Source organism: Ptychodera flava, chromosome 7, assembly GCF_041260155.1.
Source record: "Ptychodera flava strain L36383 chromosome 7, AS_Pfla_20210202, whole genome shotgun sequence".
Classification (NCBI taxonomy): Eukaryota; Metazoa; Hemichordata; class Enteropneusta; family Ptychoderidae; genus Ptychodera; species Ptychodera flava.
Genome location: NC_091934.1, coordinates 15,669,249 through 15,688,086, shown reverse-complemented (window position 1 = coordinate 15,688,086; position 18,838 = coordinate 15,669,249). Strand labels below are relative to the sequence as shown.

At 37.7% G+C, this 18,838-nt stretch overlaps 1 protein-coding gene across 1 annotated transcript in view; it reads right to left on the bottom strand.

Moving 5' to 3' along the window:
- LOC139136859 (7SK snRNA methylphosphate capping enzyme-like) overlaps positions 1-18,826 on the bottom strand; it is a 30,921-nt gene extending 12,095 nt beyond the window's left edge. Inside the window, 2 exon segments of the mRNA XM_070704697.1 lie at positions 16,963-17,240; positions 17,243-18,826. Coding sequence (XP_070560798.1) covers positions 16,963-17,240; positions 17,243-18,344 — 1,380 coding nt within the window. The 5' untranslated portion in view covers positions 18,345-18,826.
- Positions 18,827-18,838: the final 12 nt, after the last annotated feature.

Sequence of the window (18,838 nt, the reverse complement as noted above, 5' to 3'; positions counted from 1 at the left end):
TATCATCCCATGCAATGTCCTTTCTAAATTGTGAGTGTTACTGTGTTTCATTGTTATCAGTATTTCATTACCGGTACATGAATGCCTCAAGCTTCATCATGATCATCATCTATCATCATCATCATCATCATCATCATCATCATCATCAACATCATTATCATCATCATCATCATGATCATCATCTATCATCATCATCATCATCATCATCATCATCATCATCAACATCATTATCATCATCTTGTTATCATTATGTATTATCATCACTGATATCATCACCCATCACTACATTCATCATCACTTTAAGGAAAACATTTTTCAAATTAATCTCAAATTATCAACTGTTATACGACATCTGCCAAAACCACCAGTTATGTACCAAATTACAATGTTCTTTATGGTCTTTCAGATAAGTGGGACTGGTTAGTAAACCTTGCAGCAGGGTTTTCCTGCTCAAGGACTTTCTCTTTACTTATATTTGTACATTGACACAAAGCATTACACTAATGGAGTTGTAGAAATATAATTTTCACAGCCAGCAAATACAATGTAGTACAAACAGACTCTTGATTTTGTTGACTGCCACCTATTTTCTACGCCCCTGATTACATGATAGAGAGAATGTAATAGCAAAGAGAATTATCTGAATTACAAGACTGCCATAGTTGTTCTGTCAGTACCACTGTACATTACAAAATTATCATTTATATAAAATTTAACTGATACAGGGCACTGTCTCATCTCTTGTCCTGGCCTCTGAATGCATCCTTACATGTGGAATGGGAAAAAACGAAGGAAATCTATATGACATAAAAGGTTGTTTGTACAATGTAGGTGTCTCGAGCTGTAATGCAGGACATGCCATGTTAGGGTTTTCACTGAGAGAAGTGAATTGCATTTCAAGTTGCTTTGATGGCTTCTGACGCCAAACAAATGTTGCATGCTCTGTGTCTACCAGACTCTTGAATCCTTACATATACAGTAGGTGCTCTTCGGTGCAAATCAGGAATTAATTACAACATTCTTGTCATGCAAACTCATGGACTGAAGTGACTTGAATATTCCTGTGTAATCATGTTGATATCAAAATTCTCCATTTTATTATCAATTTTGTAATTTATTATCATTTTGATATTTTCCCTCAAACACACATGTACATGTACATTTGAGTAGACGACTTGGTTTGAACTTAGAGGAGGTGTTGCATTACCGGAACTCAAAGTTCTGCCACAAGATTTGAAAAAATAGTGTCAATGACACTGTGCTCCCATTTTACAGAAATACTAAGTACCAGTACATACATGACATTGCATTCTTACAGGTCACGTTGATTACTAAGAAAATTCCATTGTAAGTCCAACTTAATCTTATAATCCAGCAATATGAAATGCTCCATCTCATAATGACTTTTACATATCTGACAGAAAACAACCCTAGGATCAAGACTACCATGTTTTATAGCAATCCCACAAATACTTTGGGAGAAAATGATTTGTTTGACAAAAATGGGAAAAATTGCCCCAACAATACAAATATGAAAATTTCACCACAATTTGAACGAATCTGACAAAGGCAAACCCTGGGATAATACATACAAGTTTTCAAATGAGCGCTTTCAGAAAATAAGATTTTTTGACCAAAAATGGGAAAATCGGCCCAAAAATACAACTTTCAACATTTCACCACGATTTGAAGAAATGTCACTAAAGTCACTATAAAGCGCCTAGGTGCTGCGGTTTAGGAGTTTTTAATGTGGATGGACATACATACATACATACATACATACATACATACATACATACATACATACATGCATACATGCATGCATGCATGCATAAATACAGACAGACATACAGACAGACAGATAGACATGCATACATACATACATTTATTTTTACAGCTTTTAACCTCCAACAGCCGCCAAACCTATCAATATCAGCTTGTTCAACTTGATACCTGGTACTACTGCTTATAATAATATAAACAAGAGTTAATTACATTCTAATTAAAGTAAACATGCCTTGCTTATCAAGATTATGTCAAAAAAACCCCCAGAATATCTGTCATGTTATAAAGAATCTTCAGCTTGTTAACTTTATCAGTATTTTCATTGTATTAACCAAGCACATTTTAACTCTCAAATTAACATTGCAAGTAAGTTCTGTTGAATAACTGTACGTAATCAGAGAAAGCACACTGAAGAGACAAACGTTTTCAACTTAAGAAGTTCAAGGTCATCAAAAGCATTATAAGGAATCATGTAACTCTTTCATTGCACTGTTTACACAGATTGCATAATTGCTATAAATAGAACATGAGGAATCTTATAGCCCAGCTTTACCATAAAAACCCTATCACTTTGACCACTCTTTTAATTGACCACTCTATTTTTTCCCTCAAAATGTAATTTTATTTAATCTTTATCAAGTTGATCACAACTGGATATAGGAACTGTCTCTATCTCTCTTTATTTGGCCAACCTATCATGACAAACTATTATGAGCAATTTCTTTTAGATAACATACAGAGAACAATACATGACGGTACAGAATATGTCAAAGTTGGGATTAAGGAAAGTTGCCTTTACGTGTTTTAATCATCCAAAATGGTAAACATTTCACTATGAACTGTCAAAAATATTGAACTTTCTAATAATTCTACACTAAAATTATTTTGGCTTTGTTGATTTCCTAATTAATTCAATTATTTAAAATTATATTAATTTTTTTTTTCTGGGTGAATTGATAGGGTTTATACAGTACAAGAGTTACATACAATGTAAGTCAAATTCAGTTAAATATCAATTACCGTCTAACATTGCATCATTCCTATAAATAACACCTCAGCCTGGAACAGCACAATCATAATCTGCTCATTCACACAGGCAGTACTTGACTTTATTTGAAAGCATTACCACAAATTTGCAAATTTCACCTTTAGTTCACCGAGTCATCTTCAGGTCACTCCTAGAAACCTGCACACCCAATTAGAAAGTAATGGCATGCACAGTTTCAAAGAAGATTTTTTTGACCAAAAATGGCAAAAATTGCCCAAAAATACAAATATGCAAATTTTGCCATAATTTCGATGAATCTTATTTTTGGTCATCACAAGAAACCTGCAAACCAAATTTTAAAGCGAACAGACCATTGGTTTCAGAGGAAACAATTTAATACTGAAATGGCAAAAAAAATAGAGAAAAAATTCATTAAAAATAGAAAGCAGCCAATATTGACACCAAATCTATATGTTTGAATGAGTGGGGCCCAAGGTACTTAAAAACCAAATATGACAGTGATAAGAAGAGTAGTTCCTGAGTTATGATTTTGACCATTTATGCCCTTTTTTTACCTCATTTGCATATCCATGAGACTAACAAGTTCATTTTAACAACGGCACATCTAGACCACATATGGCATCACTACACCAAAAATCAGCTTTATACGTGCAGCACTTTCGGAGTTTTTGCGTTGGACGGACAGACATCCATACATACATACATACATACATACATACATACATACATACATACAGACAGACACCTCACATACAGACTTTTTTCAACCATATAACCTCCCAATTGCCATATATGTATGGCAAATGGGAGCTAAAAACTAGTTCAAGTAGACAGTAACCTTTCATAGGAGCGCCATAAGAGAACCAGTTCATGCAGACAATCACCTCCTTGGACGCGTACAAGATAAACAAGAACATGCTGAGGGGGCTAGGCTTCACAGGGAAATACAATGTATCTATGAATACAGATACCTGTACAGGTGGACAACTTGTTCAACTGACAATCTTCATGCAATTTAAAACCTACATACATGTACATGTATCTATACCAAGTCTACACCAAGCGCTAGAAATTACCAAGAAAACCTAGTTTTTAGTATTATATGAACATGTTTTTGCATAAATAGAGAGCAAGAGTACCTGTGAATTTATCTCATTTGAGGTAAAAATACTTCTTATAATTTACATATATTATAAAGCAACATAGCCAGCAATTACTTTGGAAAACTAATACATTAAGTATGTGTACTTCTTTTTCCCTTTTGATAGACAACGTACTTGCAGAAAAGCTGGGTTTATTGTGGCAACATTGCTTTTATTGTCACTGTGTTGTCTGACCATCTGGCATATTTGTACATGTAGGTCTATTGTTTATGTATTTACATAAACTCACTATATATCTACAGTTCATGTATATAACATAAAGGAATATGCAGTGCCACATAAACATACTGGGAGTTTGGATCTTTCTAAGTTTCTATTTAACATCCTGAAGACATTTTTCATATTCCTCACTCTGTCTCATGGGAAAACAGAGCATACACTACTGTGTGCTTGAAACAATGAAATTTACATTATACTACCAATACAGGCCTGGATGACAAACAGTCACATTTACACAGCAGATGCAGGCATGTATGTAGATACACATGTTTGTGCAGTGTTCATCAGCTAGGGAAATGAGATCTCAGACTTAACTTTCTTGGCGTGAGAAAGCAGTCAATCACATAATTGCCAGAGTAATACTGAATGTGTACTTAGAAATAACTTGAAACTGTACAAGCTCACCCCAATTTCCCTGCATGTTTTGGCTCATCATGATGATCATGCCTACAGAGATTTATACAATACCTGTGCTGAAAAGGGGTATTTTAGTTGCATTACCGTATGGTTGGACCATAGGGATTTGTAATTGGCCAGAAAAAGATCAATAATGCCTTATTTTGGTATCAACTGAATGATAAATCATGATTTCAAAAAGCAGTAGTGTGTACATTTTCCATTGCTTGCTGATATATCACGCCCATGCCAAGTACTTGATGACACACCTAGTCATACACACATACCCAGGGGTTAGTGCGCCCTCAATGGTGGAACACACCAAAAACCATGATGTCATGGTACCCAGTCAAGACAGGGCTAAAGGTTACCCACTATAAACAGTGTTTATAGTTTAGTGTTGTGGAAATTAGCTTACTTTACTTGTAACTTCTTAGCCTAAGGCGTTAGGCTATTGTGTGCAACAGGTACGTGCTTGAGTGACATGTTTTTGTGTACAGGAAACTGCATTAGAAAGAACAACAACACATTCAGATCATCATTCTGTGTCAAACAGTGCTTTCTCTAATCTTTCAAGTATGGCATTGCATTACACATCACTATTAAGTATTTTGACAGCAGTTTAGGATACAAGCATTCTAGAACCTGGGTAAGATTTCTGTCATTCCTTAATATGAATGCGTTTGAAAAACTAAGCAGAATTCTGGTAACAGACATGGGAATCATAATAAGAGATTTGGTACTACTGTGTATCTGTCTTCACAATACATTCACTGATAAAATCAAACCAATAAACCTACATGTAGGACTAGAAAAATATTAAGCTCTTCCATGTGACCCTTTCCTCAGCATGGTTTGGCCACAACCCTCTGTTATCGATAATGATCACAGACTTGATCATAGAGAATTGGGGAAGGGGGAGGGGGTGAACAAGTTACATGTATGATGGACATACATATACATGTATTAAATTGGGATCTATATTTTTAACTTATTTGATAGAAAATCAAATTGCTACCAGTCTTGTAAGATCCCTTAACTTAATTACATGTACACTACTCAATGCCTGATAACTTTACAGCCCTAGTTGTTTTTAAATGAACGTGAAACTGTTTTGTTGGTGCATTGTAAACATACCTATTTAACTGGGGATCCTAGGGTACAATATGCATTCTCAGTGACTAATCCCATCAAACTCAATGCCATGTTTGAATGCAAACCTAACTACATGTAAACATGTTACCCACTGGGCAATTTAATTAAACAGCCCCAGTTTTCTCAAATGAACGTTAGGAATTTGCTGGTGAATTGTAAACATGCCTATTTAACTTGCAATGCTTCCAAGACAGACAATATTGTTTTAAAATATTTTGACAAGATTTGTTATGACAGGGAAAGAACACAACTTCACTGCGCGGCAGCATTCAAAAGAGTTTGAACTGATGCCACTCTGTACTGGCAGTGTTTTTTGCCAAGGGCGGTAAGCAGGTAAATGTTACTGGGGTTCCCCAGTCATTTTACCAGGGTTTCCTTTGGTATATCAATGGGATAAGATTAGGGGACAGCAGCAATATTACCGGGGTTCCCAAATCATTTACCAATATTCCCAAACCTGAACAAAAACACTGGCTGGCACCGTAGTATGGGTAGCTATACTTCCTGTTTTTAATAATTGTTTTAAGTTCTACGTGTACATGTCCCAAAAATTGAGACACTGGTTATCAAATTCCAATTTTATAATATTTGCTTATTTGGTGAAATTTGTACTAGATAACAAGGCAATATGCTATAAAGCATCAATGCTAAATGAAAATATTGATGCTAGAGAATTGCACTAGTCAGTGGGCAGTCATTGAGCTCCTGTGACAATGAAGTTCTTGCTCATTTACAAAAGGATTTCATCATGTCACACCCTACAACACAGATGTTCAGCATTTTTAACACAATGCCCTACATTTTTACTCCTCGTATCCTTGAAAACATGATGTAATCTTTTCCTACACATATGCAGTACATGGTGAATTCTTTCTTAATTCTCTCTGGAAACTGTGCATTGTTTGTCCCTAGTTTCACGATGCAGTAAACTGTTTGTGTGTGAATTTTGTATGAGTAAATGAAAATAATTATTTTCTAAACTTAATTATTTGAGGAAGCCGATCAAATGACACGATCATGTTTGAACGTACATACCTCAGACTAAATTCTAACCACACAGCTTCCTCCCAATAAACCACAAATATTTTCACAAGTGGAGAACGGCCAGTGGGTAGAGTTATGACTCTACTATGTGCAGGCATGGCATAGCATGCAATGACATTTACAACTGACATTCTCACACACAGCAAAGCGTACATTATTTACACTGTGATAAACTGCCTGGTTGTGGATCCCGGAGTATAATAACTAGTGAGCTAATGTGAAATTAATGCCTATGTTTGCAATTGAGTAGATTCTGTCATCCTGGAGATGATGACCATTTCAAATTGATCAGGAAATGGCCAGCCACAGTCATCTGAGCTAGTGTCATTAATATTTTGCAATTCTCACCTACAGTGTAATTTCCGCTCTGACAGCTCTTCACACCCTTGACTGCAGAAAATTAAAATAGGTTGCTTTTGCAAAAAAATGAATTGTTTCTGGCATCAAGCGTACCACTTTCATACCTGTGCATTACGTCTTTTTTTTCGTACCTGACATCTAAGAGATGTTCCATGAAATAGCTGCCATAATGTTTCAAAATAAACAGCTGACACATGACTGAGGGATCACTTTGGGGCGCGATAACGAGATATTTATGCTCAAAAATCAGAAAAATCGCATTCAGAAAAATCAATTGGGCAAAAAAGTCGCGCCGATAATTCAAATGGCGCGTACGTGATACCTTTACGCGATCTAAATTCATCGGTAACATTTGGCCGGTTTTTAGTACAGAAACACTCATTGTGTCGCCGTAGAGAGCGCTATAATTACGCTAGAAAAAAGCTGTTGCAGAGTTACCCGTTTCAACAGCGTTTGTGATTGGTTGCCAACAGGAAGTTTTGCGTTCATTGACAAATCATTGGAGTCGATACAGCAAGTGTTCATTGCTGATGTACAGTGTGTTGTCGTAGCTCAAAATGGCGCTTTCGAAGGAATATTCGTGTCCAGTACGAGTGGTAGTGCGAAGAAAAAACGAAAATGCACTATTCTGACTACTGTACTTCCGTTACTCCCGCACTGGAAAGTATGGATTCGACTGCCTCCGATTAAAGTACACTCAGAATGACAGTTTTCGGACAGGGTAGTGAATTTCGCCCAAAGCCGTTTCATAAATGACGAGCACAACGAAATCTTATTATCATACCCTTCGAAACTTATTGTGTTTATCCTCAAACTGTTAACACCGACAGAAGTGGCATTTAGGGGGGTCAAAGTTGCCAAATTTTTGCCCCATGTTGAGCGCGTGTAATCGGACTGCTATCGCAGTAATCGGACGTCGTATTTTGAATGTGATAAGGGGCTAAATATTGATTATTTGAAACTTCGAACCCCGATTTTCAATTTCGATGTGTTTAGAAAACTATGTGGAAATATTTCGTGATAATTAGTTACGTTTAATCCATGGACGACGCAACTATATTTCAACGTGTATAGCGCTTCTAGATATCGGACACGGGCTGTCCCTGTGTGTTGCGTTCTACACCTCGTATTGTACGGTGTGGCTAACTTCACCAAGTTTGTAGCCCGAAATAGCTTTTACCCCCCAAAAAATCCAAAACGGGACGGCAGCGTCACCTGACTTAATATTCTGTAGCATGACTTGTAAAACGCTATCAAAACGGAGCGAAGGGCGTATAACGAACAGCATGGCATTAAATGTCTGAAAACTGAGGTCGTCCGAAAACTGTCTCACTGAGTGTATTGTTATGCAAATTAACCAATACGTAGACTTGGTTCAAGTCTGTGATTTTTGAATGTTTGAGTGGAGTGAACGCAATGATTTGTATTTTGCTTTCATGTGAAAAGCGCGCGTGAGTGGACGCGATGAGTAGGGTGAACGCGATGAGTGGAGTGAACGCTATACAGCGGAGTTTCACCCGGAATCACAGACTTGGCTTTCTTGCAGGGTTTGCGTTGCTATAAATTATTCATGAGATGACGTTTTCTTTACTCATATATTATTCATAAGATGACATCACTAAATTTTACACATTGGGAGGAGTTACCAATTGACCCAAACGAGACGTGCATAAAACTCACATGGCGTTGTTGACAAAATGTCGAGTGCGATCACTCCCACAAAAGTCAGCACGACCTCTGTTCTATCACCGAAAACGCGTGAAAATATGTGTTGTTTGTGGGGCCCATGTTACAAAATGCGAAAATCGTGGCCGGTTATTCAAGGATGGAAAAAGACACCGTCCTTACAGTTGGAGCCTGTTCTCTTACGTGCCCGAAGCGATGGAAATCAAAACAATGTGGAGCGACTTCGTATGTCAGTGGTTTTCCGCTGCCGGTTGGTGTGCAGACGAACACATCTTTTCCCTCAATGTAACTCTCAACAAGCTTTCTTTGGTAATCTCGCATGATTAGCGGTGGTCGACCGATCAGTTGTAAAACGCGGTGGATGTACGAACTTGATGCTATTATTCGCCCAGATATAAAACGTACTCGATGTCTAGCTTTGCACGGAGATGACAACAAACTTTTTAATGCATGCAGAGGTTTATTAGCAAGCGTTCTTCTTATTGGCCAGAATAATCAACGAAGGGCTATCAATCATTCTGTATTTGCTGTACGTCACTGTGTACACAGTCGGTCTAGTCGCCGGTACTGTGCAAGGAGTCTAAGTAGGTGAATCCGGCAAACAAGTGACTCAATACTGCGCAGACTCAAAGGTAACGCGTTCAATTGCTAGGAAAACCTGGCCTGTACTGCCAAAGTCCAAATACATTTGTGTGAAATAGGAGAGACACAAGAAAAATAAATATAAATGAAATTTCTTTTTTATTCACCGATTTGCACCAAGTCTAACCAATACGCAGAAAATCAGGGAAAGTTAGGTCCGGTTCCCACAGACTTTGAAATTCTCCCACTGTTTTTTTTTCATGTGCGATTTTATCTCATGCCGTTCTTGAGCCAGGGTAATCCCTGACGACTGTAATGAGTTAAGTGTAATACATGTACTGTTTCACTAAAAACACTCAATGAACAGATTTCCTTACAATGCCAAAAAAGGAAGAAACAGAATTTTGTAGTCAGCAAGGAAAGAGATAACTGTCAAAGTAAAAGTCACACACAAGGTTGATAGGAAAAAGAGACTAAAAAATATCACTTTATCAAAAGCCACAAACATACCTTTCTACATGTATCTCATCAACATGCTTGTATGTCTAGCTAGATGGCGTTCTAATGTTTAAAATGATCACAGTGGGGAAAGTAACCCTATTTAAAATTTACTAGCTCAGATAGTATGTACTGTAATACATGTAAATATGACTACATGTATGTACTGTAATACATGTAAATATGACAAAAGTACGTATAAATTAATTTACTCAGAAAAATCTGAATTCAGAGGTAAGAATTTTTAGGAAGTTACTGACATTAACAAACTGACACTTTGCATATGGTTGCATAACAGAGAGAACGAGTTACCATGGTGACAGTCAGGTATAAGGCAGCTTAATTTAACAAGTGATGTGATGCATGTGATACAAAAGAAACGCAATAAAAAGGTTCATGTCACAGGTTTCCCAAACCACAATGTTTGCATTCTTTATTACACAGAAAACAGACTTGCAGAAAATGTTGTTTTTGTGAAGGGCATGAAGCAGGCATACATGTATGTTACCGGGGCTACCCAGTTCAGTATATTAATGCAATCAGATTACAGAACAGCACAAATGTTACTGGGGTTTATAACTGATCATGTTCCCCAACCTTAGCAGAAAACACAGAGATATCAGGAGAACAAAAACCAGGGTAGCTTACAGCTGATACATTTTCCTCTACCTTGTTCTGTTTAGAAAACACCACTTCTTGTTCTACTCGCTTCCCAAATCATATTGAAATACATGACTGTATCGTTGTTAAAGGCCTGTGCTGGCTCAGATTTTGTCTCCCAGGGAAATCTACTTATTAGATTACAATTTCAATGGAAAACAAAAGGCTATGACACTCCATAATCCTCTTATAGACTAAAACAAACTTAATCCCCGGGATCAAGTCCCTGGCCTTTAACACAGCATCTGTGTATGACAGAGACAACATGTCAAATGTTATTGCTGACAATTGATGAGTTTGGACCATAATTCATAAGACAATGACGATATTGTGTTGAGAAAGAATATTTTTCAATATCCTCTATGGAGAAGGAAAAAAGTTATTGTTTCAAAAAGATAAATGATTAAAGTATCAAAGGTTTCAACCTCTGTCCCTTTAAACAATGAAAAGTCATTCCACTTCACAATTACAACATTTCTACAGCTATTCAAAAAGCAGTCTGAGGTTATCAAATGATCTTTACTGGCCACAATTCCAATATGCACCATACTACTTGTTTTTTGCCAAGTTATTAAACAGTAATCTACCAACAAGATCAACACTCACTGATTCAGGTGACAATTATCAAGCAAACTGCACGTACCTGATCACAAAGGATATCACATGCATTCCATACTCTGAACAAGTCACTATGTTTTGAATATCCCAGGTTGACATCACAGACTATAGTATAAACTGATTGTGTGCATTGATTAACACTAAGTAAATGTTCAGGTTGAGGATTTCAATGTCCTCCATATGCATAAACAACCAGTCGAATTGACAATACAATGAACTAGAACCAAAATATAAGTATGCCATCTACCACAAACTTAACCCATTGAGTGCTGTAATTTTTCCCACCAAAATTTTAGTGCAACATTTTACTAATTTTTTGAATTTTTCTGAAATTTTTATGATAATTTTGACCACTTGGGCATCACATTACATTGGCTACACTTTTTATCAAAATTTTGACAAAAATCTGAAAAAATTGACTGGCATACAATGTATATTTTATAAAGGCAACAAAAATTGACTTTGGCGCTCAAAGGTATTATCACAATATTACTTCATTTGCCTGCCACACTGTATTGTCAAAGTAGACAACAATCAGTATTACACTTTTTACAATCAAATCATGGGGAGTCAGTGGCCGTTTCTCTTTCAGTGCATTTCAGTTGATCACTTTCATACACTGGAATTTTGGTTCTGTATGTGACAACAGATGTGCTGGACCGAAACATGCACTGCATGCTAATATTGCAGGCATGTAGAAAATAGGCAGAAGGCAAAAACAATAACTGCCTGTGAATGTCAAAGTTTCTACAGTAAGCAAGGAAAAACATCCTAAATACATAATGCTGAGGTTTTAAGAAATATGAATTCACCTGGAAGTCAATCAAATTTCAGTCTGTAACACCAAATTTTCCATGTGGTGAGAGAATTTTCTACATCCCTGTAATGTTATCTACAATTCTGTACAGGATGCTCCTAGTGTTCCCCTCTTTTACAGTAAGGTGTTTATATCTTCTTCTTTTTTCTGAACAGCCCACGCATGCTTTCTACATGTCTCTCTCCAATTAGCATAATCACCTCTCTGTAATCATTGGTGACAAATCACTTTTTGATGCCACTTCGTCTCTGTTACACATGCCACAAAGATGTGTCACTCTGAGTAACGGCTTCATGAGACAAGCTAAGATACACTTTCTTGAACTGCCTTCTTCATACTTTGTACATGTAGTCAGTACAAAAAGATAAATGGAACTCTATGGCCAGGGTTCTTAACAGAAACGGGAATGAGAATGACAACGGACAATTTGTTCTAGACCAGAATATGGGTTTTAAGTCTATGAACGATGTGGCAATGCTATGCTGGACCAGAGTAAGACTAGTTTGGTTGAAGTATGATACGCAGAGGGGGTTTGGATCCAACTTGAAATTTAACTTTAACGCTGGTCTATAATCATGATGGCTATAGGGGTAACAGGCACTGTATGGTAATCAAGTGGTCCCTGAACCAGCTACCAACTTGAAAACATTAAATATGGACAATGACCTAAATCCATTCCAAAGAACGACTATTATAGCCTGGCGAGGTTCTAGTGGAATTTGTACGTGAAACTGAAAGAGACTGCATCGATGTTAAAAGCTTTAGGACTTCTTCAATTTGTCATATATACAGTTTGTCTCAGACTTTGAATGTCAGCATTCCAGCTCACTGTCACATGGAGATTCATATGCAACCAAATGGTACATAAATACCGTACAAACAATTTCCATTAAAAAGCTAAATCTTATAAAATATCTGGGCAAAATATTTCATGTTCATCATCATGTATTGAATCAATGAACATTTTAACATGATGAGGAAAAAGATTTTGCATTTGATGGTATCTGTGCGAATGAGAGAAACACAGACCCTTCTAGCAAATTATGTAACAGCTGGACTCAACTATTGCTGAAAGAGGGGTGTATTTAATCAAACTTACAGCAAATTTGCGTAGCGATGTTGTCTGCTCTGACAAAACTACTCTGGTAATGAGAAAATAGAAGGTTGATGGGAAAATGTTACTGATTCAACCATGTCCCTCTACAGACATGTGCCACATGACAAACACTTCATGTACTGTACTCAGGGCACCTGGATTTCATTGACATCAGCTCAAGGACAAGATGAACAAAACACAGACTGGCTGGAAAAAACTACAGCATCAAGGGCAACAGTGGAGGGGAAGGAATGAATGTAATAGCTTCTTGTAAGTGCAATAAATGATTGTCACTGTGCTATCAAAAACGGACACAAACTCATGTCCACTTCAGTCAAGGGGCGACTGAAATACAAGTTACATGTACAATGCCCTGCTCAGACATCAGACTGTATTTTACGGCTAAAGTGCTATGAACTGACCAATACAGACCCAGATGTCATGATGGTTTCTCTAAAGGCACAATGCAAACTATTGATTTGGATAGTTATATTCTTTATGCTTGTACCTCTACAGTTCACTGAGACGCACACAAGTCAACTTGTTTTGGTAAACAGTTATTATGAATGATTTTGCACTAAAGCCACTTTGCAGCCATTAGTGAGAAAGCACACATCTTCACAGCTGATAGACGGGATGTACAATTACAATGGCTGAACTTGACACACTACAGCACATAAAGGTAGCAAACACTAGACCTGTACCATGCTATCTCTAGTATTTAAATATGAATGATTTTAAAAATAATTTTTTTTAATTAATGCGTGGGATGTCCATGACATATGGCTGTACTGGTTTGAGTTTGTACAGGCATATGTTCCGCCTTTTCACCCATACGTTGATAACCCTACAGTGTTTATTTACATGTATATTGCTATACTTGTCCCAGTTAATATAATGAAGTGACACATCACCAAATTCTACCCTACAATGGTGCATGGTAAACTACACCTGTGATCAGCAATGCACAACCTTGACAAGGAAAGTGTTCATATGAATAATTTATCCTAATATGCTGTGATGAAAGTGAATTTGGCTATAATTCTGCAAAACATTCCTTGACACTCTTGATAATGGGAACTAGTGGATCCCTTGTATTTATACCTGTGTAGGAAAAGAATTCAAGTACAAATCATTTCATACAACACACACGTACCGTATTGCGTGCAAGTACATGCTTGCAGCATCCTATCCATTTCCACAAATTTGTATCACTGATACTGTTAACAATTGATGATTGGCAGTCAAATAGTGACACGCTTCTTATCACAGCTCAATGACACATCCCACTCTTTTCCTTTTAACAAATTCCATTGCACATTGGTACTTATATGACCGTGAAATCGGAGCAGGAACTGCTGATTCTCCCTGTTTTTTTTTGTTAATAACATAATCACACCTTTTGAATTGGAGCCACTTGCATTGTTTACAATGTCACCGCTGGGCTAGCACCATAAACATAGGAGTAATGATATAATTAAATGTAGTATTTGGAAAATTTTGATAATGATGCAAAACTGTATATCATACTTCATGAACTATGTACTTAACTACAGTACATCATTTGCAGAGATGTTACATTTATTGACCATAAAAGATTTATACAGTTACGCTTGCAATGTTCATGAGGTTTTTATACGGACGGGGCATTGCTCTGTACTGGCCATTGGCAATCTTCTCAGTCACTATACATTTCATTGTGGCCAAACAATGGTCCCCCTTTTTCACATCACATCAAACGGCCAATGCGTCAATTAGCATCCGTCCACATTTGTTCCAACTTACATGTACATGTACGTGAATGGTGCGTTAATTAATATTGGACAATACAATACAATGTGTATATGAGAGGTATATGAACTGGAAACCACGACTCATAGTGATGGTGTTGAATTTTATCGGGACCACTGACAAAAACAATTCAGCTAAATTACTGCATGCGAAGCAGTCTATTCACAGGGATCACATGAACCCCATTACTCACAGATGGAGTTTCTATATTTGACTCGATGGTATTTTGACTGGTTGTGGTCCAACTTCACATGGGAGCATGATAGATTACATTTCATATCAGGTATGGGGTACCACTTCCAACAGATAATCCTGGAAGCATGAATTACAATAGCAAACACAACAACCCTACCACTATCTAAACATGTACCAGCCACTTTTCCATTTCAGTACAGCTGTTCGTGTAGTGTTTTGGTTTCAGGGCAAGTGAAACTCATTATCAAAAATACACTGGCAATCGATAAATACCTTTTCCCAAAAGGGAGTTACAGTTAATGGTTAAGTTCAGTTGAAAGTAAGCTATATTAAAAAGCTCTATCAACTTTCGATGCATAACTACTTTAACATTGAATAAATCAATGACAATTATTAAATTGTTCACAACTTCGCAATATTTCTTGGAGCCGTCTCTCTTGACTGTACACTTGTTTTCAACAATATTCAAATAGACATAGGTTGATTATTAACAATAATGTGGAACTTGTAAGGGAAATTATAGGTATACATGCTACATATATATGCCATGAGATACCTTTGGTAAAAAATGTGAGAGTACAATAATTGCAAAATTCGTCGAAATAATGTATAGACTACAGTTTGTATACATACATGTGGTAAATGCACAGGTACCCACAAAAGAAGACATTTACATATGGGACTTCCCCTATTTGTGTTGCTTCAGGTACTTGTGATCAACCTGTGCAATGCCTGGTGAAGAACAGTCAAGATGCACATATTATAACAACACTTCATACTTCACTATGGTCACCTCAGAGGTGGTCAGACTTGGAAAGATGTTCAGAAATGTTCCCTTTGTAATTCTTGGGTGGTTAAAAAGTCTGCATTTTAGGGAATCCTTGACAGAAATCTTACCAATACCATTATTTTGTGGCTGAAGATGCAAACATTACAGTTTGGCATAGAAACACAGGACGTCCATCCTTGCAAAGAAAATAAACTGAAGATTGTATCTTAGTCATGTACCTTTTCGCTGATGCTATCCAATAACTTCAAAGCAGATTTTGACAAAAACCCTTATGTCGTAGAGGCAGACCTCTATGGAATGCATAGGTTTAATTATGACCTTCACTCCTGCTCTTACTGACATCTTTATACAAAATTTGCCTCTTTTGTTTGAGAAATTACTCTTGTTTGGCTGTTGTTAACACACTGTGATGATGCAAGACAGAAGAACTGCCCCCCCCCCCCCCCGTTACAAATTGAGTTTGTTTTTAAAGTAAGCCATTTCACTGCAGCTTCGTACAGTACAATACTGCAGCAGTTATCAAAATGGAAGCATTGACGATTGTTTGAGGATTTTCATACACAGTAATCTGCATACTGTATACAACACCTACATGTACATGTATGTCGTCCATCCTCGGTGAAAGTGCTAAGTTGCAGCAGTACTGTTATCCAATATTTCTCTAATTCCAACAGAACTGGATTGCAGTGGGATAAATTTCAAACATTTATCACTTCAAACTATTAACATTTATAAATTTTGAAATTACTTTGGAACACTTAAGCAACAGATTTGCTTTTACAGCTTTTTATTTACACTGTACCAACGATACATATATCTCCATATACAGTAAAAGTCATATATACAAACTGTACCCTTATTAAGGTGACAGTGAGTTTGATTTATTTATTCAAACTCTCGGCGCCCTTATCAGCATTTCAATAGTGCCCAACAATTGTTTTTTGAACACAGATTCAACTTCGGGAAGTGCATGCACATTGCTTAAGTCAAATTTTTCAACTGAGCAGCAAAAATGTAAAGCAATGACAATGAACTTAAAGCTTGTTTGCACACTAGCAGGTGAAAACTACTGCTAAATATAAAGATGACAATACTTACACATTTGAATGAAACATTGTTAGGAAACCTTGAAGGCTGGTCCATTCCACTTTGTGGCACAGGAGGGGCAGCTATTGGTCCTCGACATCTGTTTTCCGACATAGGGAACTTATCTCCTAGAAAGGAACTGGCCGGAGAAAGATAATGTCTGACATTTTTCCTTGCAATGCTGATTAGATTCCCATCTATGTCTATTCCGACAATTCGCTTTGGTTCAAATTCACGTGCAATGGAGATGGTAATGTGTCCAATGTTGCATCCAATGTCTAAAACTTCTTTCCTTTGAACCAGTCCGAAGAAAAACATCTAAGCCTGTTGTCGAGTTCCTTTTCCGGGTTTCTTTTCCCATAGTATTGATTATAATTGCCATACTGAAACAGTTTGCCTTTGCTCTGGAATTTTGGCAGTGATTTCTGTTCTCTGCTCTGGCTCTGCTGGACTTTCTGCTTCACATGCGTTCCTTGCTGCTCTGTTTGAGCTGTATCACTCTTAATCAGCAGAGAGCGGCTAACTTTAGAGCTTGGTTCTTTTCTCTTGCGTTGCCTAGCACGGGGTGATGTGTCATCAAATGCATCCAAAACTGGCGACACAATCTTGTCTATCCTCTGGTTCTGACGACTGATTTCCAAATGAGTAGGGACATCTCTGTCAGAAAGTTCACCTTTCTCCACAACTTCACTACTGTCACTGGTAAAATCTGAACTCCCATCCTTTTTCGCTTGGTCTCCGACTTTCTTCCTGTGAGAATGGTGCCTCTTCTTTTTCTTTCCTCCACTCCTGGGAGCTTTAGCAGACGCTGACACGGCTATACCAGTGTTGTCGTCTTCATCACTTGCTGCATTCAAATTAAGCGGATCAGTGATGTCCTTGGGTATTATAACTGGAATGGGGTCCTTATTCCAGCGGGGAGCAGGTGAGCAGTACGGGGAAACAACAGGGGCGTTTGGATCACCTGTGACGAGACTATTCAAATTCAGAGGATCAGAAATATTGCCACCGAGCAAAAACTTCATACTTTGGACAGTACCAGTTGTCGTCTTCCGCCGCCTCTTCAACTGCTGCGGACTACTGAATTTCGGAGTGGAGTTGTGGTTGCTGGGAGGTGGCAAGCTGCTGCTGTGACGGCGTTTCCTTGGCGGTCTATTCAAGGGGACGTTGTACGGTTTGTTGATTTGCTGAGCAGCATTATCTGTATGCGCATTCGAGTTCATATCAGTTTTGTCGCAGTCTTCTTCCTGCTGCTGCAGAGGGCGACTTTCTACAACAAACGTGCTGCTATCCGGCAACGTGTAGCCAACGTCAACTTGATCCGGGGGACTCAAATGAGCCCCGAGCAACATACCTGCGGTTTCTGGTCCCGGTGGCTGAACATCCGATGCCATGCTCACTACAACTACGATGAATATCTTGTCCACTAACCACAAATGACGGGAGGAACGCACGTAAAAGAGTTATTATCGGAATGTAAACAACAGTGCAACAAGTCCACTGAATGGGGTCATGGCATGGCCCCTGTAAAATTACCATAAAAATTAATAATTCATGAGGACCACCAGCAAAGCCTTCGTTTGTACACAAGGTTCAGCTTTGTTTTACGGCGAATTAAGGTCTTCTCCGAGGCAATAAATCCTTTTTGGCATCAAATGTCGTTGATATTACTCAATAAGAACTCTCGCGTCGATTATACAGGGTATATGTCTCAAAAATGCCGAAATATTTGCCAAAGTTTGGAGGCCGCTCCGCACTCGACGACGTGCAAGTTACGACTGATCGTCACAGCGCTTGCGTCGAGTTCAGCTAAGAACTCTGGGATTCATTATGTATTCAAAATGGTGGACTGTGTACACAATAACAATATCAAAGTTGACAGAAATTA